This window comes from Etheostoma spectabile, chromosome 9 (assembly GCF_008692095.1).
Source record: "Etheostoma spectabile isolate EspeVRDwgs_2016 chromosome 9, UIUC_Espe_1.0, whole genome shotgun sequence".
NCBI classification, from domain to species: domain Eukaryota; kingdom Metazoa; phylum Chordata; class Actinopteri; order Perciformes; family Percidae; genus Etheostoma; species Etheostoma spectabile.
In genome coordinates this window covers 23,137,304-23,145,905 of record NC_045741.1, presented here as the reverse complement: position 1 = coordinate 23,145,905, position 8,602 = coordinate 23,137,304, and the positions used below count along the sequence as shown (strand labels likewise).

General features: G+C 39.7%; 1 protein-coding gene across 1 annotated transcript; it reads right to left on the bottom strand.

The window, feature by feature from the left end:
- Positions 1 to 419: 419 nt before the first annotated feature.
- fbxl5 (F-box and leucine-rich repeat protein 5) lies at positions 420 to 7,721 on the bottom strand. Its single transcript, XM_032525041.1, has 11 exons — positions 7,638 to 7,721; positions 6,756 to 6,971; positions 5,797 to 5,892; positions 5,412 to 5,607; positions 4,734 to 4,919; positions 4,419 to 4,544; positions 3,714 to 3,868; positions 3,531 to 3,613; positions 2,669 to 3,406; positions 1,969 to 2,117; positions 420 to 1,568 (listed from the first exon to the last, which is right to left on the bottom strand). Exons 1-11 carry the CDS (start codon positions 7,719 to 7,721, stop codon positions 1,492 to 1,494), a joined length of 2,106 nt encoding a protein of 701 aa, XP_032380932.1. The 3' UTR covers positions 420 to 1,491.
- Positions 7,722 to 8,602: the final 881 nt, after the last annotated feature.

Below are 8,602 nucleotides of genomic sequence, written 5' to 3'. Positions count from 1 at the left end.
TTTCATAATTGTATAAATCATGTTTTCTGCAGTAACTCTTGAGTACCCTCTAGGGCCCCTGTTGAAGATCTCTAAACCAAACCAAGAGAGAACTGAAACAACAGCAACCAGCCAGCAGGCAGAGACCTCAGAGCTGCACTGCAGCCACAGTTAAGTCACGAGTGTTCCCAAGTTAGACTAACAAGCACCTGCAGAGTCAGCTGGGACGCAATAGGGGGCGTCAAATAACATTCAGTTGTTTTTGACTCTTGAGAATAGCCATTTCTGAGGCTATAGCTTGTGTTTCCAACAAATCTTATTAATCTATGTTGACGTAAACGCGACAGCGGAACAGTACAAATTTATAGAAATGGGTTACACTGCACCTGCTTTAAGCAGCCTAAAGCAATAGTTAAAAATCAACACCAACAATAATAGGATCAAATACTTCACAAAAATATTTATTGCAGGGCTGTTGGATTGCATTAGATTGTACAAATGTCACTAACTGGTAGCTCAGTATACAGGTTTCCTATCGTTTAATTTACTATGTTGATCTTAAAATATCCCACTTGCAAGCATTTCAATTTTTACTTTGAGTTCACAAAATTAAAATGACCAACAGAGCTTTTAACCCCAAGATACCTTTTATTATTCCGTTTATGAATTGAACATTTTCAGTAGAACTCCTCACACAGGACTTTGAGGGGAAAACGATTAAAAATGAAGTACAATCTACTGAAAACAGAACATAGACTTCTGCCAGCCTATGGTAATATTCCTAATCCCCTTTCAGATTCTCTAAAAATCCCTCTTATATGAACATTGGTCCATTTGTTCCCACAACATTTGGAGTGCATAAAGAAACATTTTTTTGGGTGATTGAACATCTGGTACGTGGAACAAAATTTTTCCCACTACACTGCAATATCATGTACCAATTCCTATCTCTGTACATCCTATACTGGTGTCCTATGTCTGGTGTAATTCAATGGCTACTGTGACAACATTAACAGAAAACCCACATTCTGACCTGTAACCGTCAACAAAATGACCGCTTCATTCTAATGGGAGCTGCAATAAATTCACTCCTGATCAATTGTACACATCCTCTCCAACAAATGACAGCTTGTTTATATATTATAAATAATTTATAAACAAGTTTATAAATAGGTCAACTAAAACAATTGGGGGGAGAAGACTTACATAAATCAGTATAGTTATAGTGATAAAAGAAACATGTTTGGTGCCTTGGTGTTTACACCTCTCTAGTTATTTTATTTTTAAACCAAAACAGAATGTACATTTTCATACACAAAGCCATTATCACCCCTTTTTATTTTCTAAGGGAATATTTCCATTTAATATAGTTGGAAACGGAAATAACAGGAGCAAACTTAGTTTCGTCCAGAAACATTTTGAAGTGACACAAAACACAGCAACTGGTATTCCCAGGATAAAGTGCAATAAAAAGAAGATGTGACATTTTACAAAAGGTGTTGCTTGGTGGGATCACTCTCCAGAGCGACAGCAGGCCCTGAAGCCACACTGCAGGTTCTGGCAGCCGCTGGCCGTGTCTGCGTGAGGACCTGGAGAGAAACGCCACACAGTGGTGACCTACTGCACTACATGCCATGAGACAAATGAAAAAACTTAAAGCCCTTACACACACCAATACTTAAAAAAACCGAATCATTATATTTCAATTTAATGAAGAGAATACTAACGGCATCATACTGGCTACTGTAATGCCTACTTACCTTCCACCTCAGTAGCATCTGTTACTTACAATAGGACACATGCTATGCAGGTGGGGTTAGTAAGCTTTGTTCCAGTTGGAATAGATCTGCTCACAAAATCTTTAACATTCACCATGACATATTAACATACAGTTATATAACAACCTGTTTTTAAAACACATTAATAGTATGTACAGTTTGTGTTTCAGAGGAAAATGGGATCTCTAACAGTTTCCCTTGTGAGTGTTACCATTGATGTTGTCGCAGTAATAGAAGTGCTCATCATTGAGGGAAGGACAGGCTGACACCAGCTCCTGCAGCCCCACCTCTGTGATGAGGAGGCAGCCAGACAGGTTGAGATGCTCCAGGAAAGGAAGCCCTCCACGCTGCGACACAGCCCTGAAACACAGAATGCAACCTCATTATACAGGTACAGCAACACAGATAATCCAATCTTAACCAATAGAAATTTGAATGCACAACACCATTCTTTAATAAGTAATTTTTAACTGATGGAAACCTAACTTGATGGGCAGAGCACACCTGCATTTCTACTTTCCATTTTATTTATGTGACTAAACACTCATACCTTATCTCTCCTAAACTGTGTACGTGAGAAAGGTGCCAGGTGGGAGGGGTTTGCCAAGATAAGTGATAAAGTGCTTGTACAAAGGACAGCACACAAGTTATTACACCACCTTGGGTGTTCAACTAGCACTGAAAATAACTATGCCTGCCACTTACCACTAAATGTTCTGAAACTGAAATATGCCAAACGTGATAATTTACAGCTGATCAAAGATGACATCATGCATCTCACTGTTTTACATCTATTTGTAAAGATACTAACCTCTCCCGTAATGCCATGTAAACCCAGATTAGCACTATGAAATGCCATTTCAAGTTATAGGGAGTGTGTTTGTTGAAAAACAGCACTGCATTATTTTTACCTTAAGCCCAAATCTGTGACTTGATAACATCCAGAAAGGCTGAGAAACCTCAGTGAGCGTTTTGCCCCTGACTGTTCAGTCCTGTTTTGACGCCCCAGGCACTGCAGGCCCCCAAATGAGGAGCATTTAGTCCGAAACTCTGCAGTGCTGCTTCTGGTGGTGCCTGACTCGCACTGAGGCCCAGTAAAAGTCCTGAGGGCCATGTCACTAGTCGTGCAGCAGGTGGAGTGGCCACAAAACATTTCCCCAGACATTGCATACTGCTGATGCAAATAAGAGGCATGTGAGCCAGTCCTGTGCCCGCGCCTCCTGCTCCTCCTGCAACAGCATGGGCTTCCCGCAAGCTGTGTCTCTACAAGGCTTTCTGCTTCAGGAAGAGAGACCCCAGCGTGGCGGCTCCAATCTGCAGCGTCTTCAATATCAGCAAGGTCTGAGGGGTCCAAGACCCACACTTGCGTGGGGGTGCAAGCAGCACCCCAACGGCCAGTCCCCGGCTTGAAAATGACGGCCTGCCGCTTTCGTCCCACCGGATAGAGGTTCCTTTCTTCCACCAGAGTGATGGGTATTGAAGAACTTTTAAGAAGCTTGGCCCGTCGGTCCGAACGTTTGTCAAAGCAGGTGGAGGATGTGAGGTCACCCAGCCCAACTGACAGTTTCTTCATGGTGTGATCAGTAATCTTTTCACACCCCGACAAATCCAGGTGCTCCAGAGAGAGACAAGCCCCAAGAGACGACCAGCTGAAAGAGGGGGGGGGATAGCAAGAACATGGGGATAAATGCGGAGCTTCCCGTACATAAAAAAAGAACTGACCAGGGTTAGTCCTGGGTAATAGTTATTTTAGTTACGACTTTTAATATTTACCTATCAAATGCACTATCTGTAACATTAGTCTGGGTCAGGTCCAGATGAGTAATATTGGGGCAGAAACTGAGGATCTGGCGCACCTGAAAAAGAGGATAAAAGTGACAGTTCAGACTCGGCAAAATCTTCCTAATCAGGCATTGTGCATTTACAGTGTCAAAGTAAAGATTGTGTGCTGCATACCATTTTACTAGAGACTGTCGAACTGTACGCCAAAACAATGGACTTGACAGACGGGCCCACAGATGGCAGGAGGTTCTGGATAATCCCATGCAGGAGCCTCTTCTCTCGCTGAGCGGTGTTAATTGCCAGGGAGCCCTGTGTGTGGTCCGACACATCTAAAAAGACAATGAACAAGAGCATAGATGATGCAATTAACTATTTTAACTAAGTTTAAATACAGAACTCATTTTAACTAGGGTTGGGAACCTCTGGGTACCTCACGATTCGATTCAAATCCGATTATCGATGCAACAATTTTTTTATGTACATTTTCATGTATGATTTTAAAAAAGCATACATTAGTTTGATAAATTGACATATACAGTATTTGTCACACACAAATTTTCATGAACTTTTTGTCTGTTTTTATTTCGTAGTCATTCCATGCTTAAGCCTTAAACATGCTTGTGAAAGTCACCTTCTGTCACAGTAATCTTCCATGTCAGAGGCTCAGTCATGTTTAAAGGTGGAGAATTGGCTTCTGAGAACATGAGACATGAGGTGGTTTTAACAGCCTAATTATTTCATGTGTATACTATATACACAAAACTTTTCTTGCCTAAACTCTAAGTAGTTGTCCATTATCCCGTCCTCGCCAAAGGCAGGTTAAAGGGTTTTGAAACTAGCAATAGCACATTCCCAATTATACATTTGAATGTAGCTTACCAGACTCATCAACATCAGCATCCTCATCCCATTTCTGATAGGCCTGCCCCTCATTCTGCCGACTCTTCACCCACTCATCATCTGGCTCCTGGTCCAGATCCCCAGGGGGGCCACTATAATAATCACCTACATTAGAGAGAAAAACAATTCTCAGCAGTCCCCCACTACTACATACTTGTAGTAATACAAGTATTTCTGTATGTTTTTATATGATTTATTACTATATTAATATTATATATTTTGCAGGGAAAATTAGGCTTCGTTAACAATATTTTGTTCCTTTTAGTTAATCACGAGTTCTAATCAGCAGCCTACCTCTGGCCCAGCGCACCGGGTAGAGGTGCCTCCACAGAGAGCCAGTCTTAGCCAGCTCTGACCAGGAGCTGCACACCTGACTACAGCGACACAGATCTTCAGGGTCCAAATAGTGGAAGAGCCTCAGCATAATTTCGGTAGGAAGCTGGGAGATGTGGGTTGAAGAATTCCTGTTCTTTTCCAGTTCTGAGGAAGAGAACAATACAGTTTGCTTGTAACCAACTCAAAATACCAAAATTGAATGAAACGCACCTTTTACAAATGCCAATGTATCCTTTTAAGAAAACTTAAATTGTTAAAAATGGCATCCCTTGGACATTAGACTTTTTGGCAGAAAGCATTTTGACATTTAAAATTAAAAATGGCTGAATTCCATGTAGCTGCCTCGGTTTCAAGTTTCTGCTATTGTACATGGTGGCTCGCTGCCACAGCTCACTGGGAAACATAAATGGGGCAGAGCCATTGTTTTATTTTATTGGTTACACTTTTTTGTGCTTTTCAATGACAAGTCAAAATGTCTGCTGTAAAAAAAAAAAAAGCGCTTATCATACGTAAGTGTTAAAAATACCTCTGGGCTTCAAATATTTTGTATTGTTATTCAATCAACTTTGATTAACAATGGCTAAATTTTTATTTATTTTTTAAAGTAGTTTAACATTTAGGACTACATTCACTAACCATAATCTGTCTTCTCGTGGTCGGCATATTTAAAGGCCTTTTGCAGCTCCTCTGCCTGGCTCCACAAACTGAAGCCCTTCAGCACCTCGGCGGCACAGTCCCATTGGTGCTGGCTGCAGTGTTGTGCTATCACCTGCTTCTTGATGTCCTTGAGCTCCTCGTAGGTGAAGTACTGCATAAGCATAGGCTGAAACACCTGCAACAACTCTCCTTAATTTATTAACAGCTTGCAACAGGGAAATTCACAAAATGTTTCCTTGGGTTTATTTTTTATGTTCTTCTGCCTTTGTTTTTATGTAACACAATTTAGTCTTACCCATTCTTTGTAGAATCAATTAATTCAAAGATATTATCAACAATGAAATTAAAGGTTAACATCTTTTACCTCTTCTTCTTCCTTCATGTGGGGCAGAAAGTCTTGTGTGAAAGCTTCTAGTCTCTCCTTCAGCTGCTGGGCATAGTTGAGCTGCTCATATTCACTCTAAAAACAAATAACAAGTATTCATTTGTGGGAGGTCTTAAAAAAGCATTGCAGTTTAGACTTTACAAACCCATCTACAACATCTAGCTGCTTATAAAACCCGCTACATTATTAGACATTGCAACTACAATTTATAACCTCCTCAGATCTGGTATTTAACAGTCTATTGAACAAATAAGAAAAACAAATTAAGTAAATCTCAGCACAGTATTGTTTATCTCAGGGAAAACATATTTCCCATAGGACAGAGTTTGTGGTCTCAAGCCAAACCAACAAAATGTTCCTTTCTGGTTTAGAAACTGACTGGGGCAAAGCGGAAGTTAAGATTTACACAATTGCATCATTCTGGAAAACCCAGTATTTTGGTTTGCCAATGGCTTGGGAGAGAGAACAATAACTCCTCTCTTGTTAAGCAGATCACAAAAGGCCCCTGCCTTTATCATACAATTCAGCACACGTCTTTCTGCATTGCCCTGCCTTTTCCTCATTAATAAATTCTCAAGTTGTAACCTCATACAATGCACCAGTTTTATAGGAAAAAGGATGCTACAATTTGTAAATATAAAAAGGAATTTTAAATTATATACATTTTAAAATGTACAGATTAATGTCCCATATTTGCATTTAACTTGTGTATGAAAAATAATTGTATTGTTGTTGGTGGTACTGCAATCTTTGTGTGGCTAACATAACAGTTACTTTAATGACAGAGTGTAACCCAACCATTGAGCATCAACTATCAGCTGAGCGCTGCAGAACTCATGTATGTTTTTCTTTAAATTAAAGCCTAGGTGCAAACAAGGTGCAAATTAGGGTCATGGCAGGATAATATAATATTCTGTAAAGCATCTATGCATATTTACCTTAACGTTGTGCAACCCTTTTTCAAAAAGGGACAACATCTCTGAGAGTTTGTTGTCAGAGTGCACATTGTACACAGTGCAGCAGCGCTGTTGTAACAGGCTGATGATGTACTCATTCTCAATTTGCTCATGCATCTTGAACTCCTTGAAGGTGGCGCACAGCGACTGGAGAAATGAGCGGAAATCATTGTTGTTGGAGAAGTTGGTTTTTGACAGCTGTGAAAACAAAAACAAAGAATAACTCAACTGTTATCAAATGTTACGTCGTCTGTGTTATACTGACATCAATGCAATAATAAAATCATTAACACTACTACTACTGACTACTACCATTAGATCCTTTTATTTATATATATATAAAAAAGAGCACATGACAGCAGTACAGTATACGTAACGCTAGTTTACGTGGGCACACCCACGGTGCATTATGCTAGTTTAAAAATGTTTTATCAATGTTTTGCGGAATTTGTGTATTAGAAATTGCACTGTGATGTTACATAATGTACCGTGTAAGTTAGCTAACTAAGTTAGTTAACGTTAAGCTAACGTTAGCCAAACCAGTTAGCAAGCACTACTCGACGATGTGTTCTTGAGAGCAACCCAAGACATGCTTCAAAGTAACGGATAAGCAAACACCTCCATGTAACGCTAACTTCACGTTCATAAGTCACAACACATTGCTAGCAATACGGTCCTAATGTAGTCGTGAGACAATCGTCAGATAGTTAATCTGCTTCGACATAACGTTAGCTAGTCGATCCTGAGTGCTACAAACACAAGCTAGCCAGCGTGCTAGCTGGCGTCCCCTCGTCCGTTGGCCATACGCTATCATATTTTTCTCCTAAAAGTGCACATTAACAACCGACTTTTAGTTATACACACCTTTTCGCAGTATAAGCCCACCAACTGCTTCATTCGCCAATGTGGGCCAGTAAAAACATCCACCTCGTCCGGAAAAGGAGCCATCTTTACACATTGAACCTCACTGCGTCATCTGCACAGTCGCAGAATCAGATACAAACAAGGAGGCGTGCACGAGCGCCTCATGTGGCCGCGCGTTGTAAATGTGGGCCAACAGTACACGCACTGATCTGGGATCTGTGTTTTAATAAAATGCTATGTACATGTCACTAACGCGAGGGGATATACGCTCCCAGATCAGCCAACATGTTTTGAAACGCTTAAGTAAATATGTTTGAATTTAAAAACACAGTGGTTAAACAGTTACATAAGGTACATTTATATAAACCAAACGATGCTAAATCTACGCATAGGAGCTATCTAATATTAAAATATTGAATATTAAAATATTGAAAAGACTCTACAAGGTCAGCTATAAAAGTACAGCACCGATGTGAATGGGCTTTTTTATTTACTCATGCATTTCGGAAGTTTCACATTTATTGTACTCGTTTGTCATGTTACTGTAGCTTATTGTTTTCACATTTTTTTTCAGGGTTGTTTATATGTATGTACAACAGCACGGTATTTCTTTCTTAAATTGTTTTATACTTTTCTTGCATATTTTTATCACATTTCCACACGTTTTACTTATTTAATCAAAAGTACTATGTTTATTCGATATTCATATTTCACCTTTCTTTTCTTGTATAAAACTTGAATTTCACGTGATCCCATTAGCCTACTTTTAGCTATAAGACTGCTTATATCCATTAGTAATTATTTAAGTAAATATATATATGTTTTGGAATACAAACGTTGGCAGAACAAAGTGCAAACCGCTCTACCAAAACTACATGTTAAGTGTATTTGGTTGGGTTAAAGGGTTAATGCATAGGCTACCATGGTCGCTACACTTCCACGACTGGCTTGTGGTTGCTATGGAA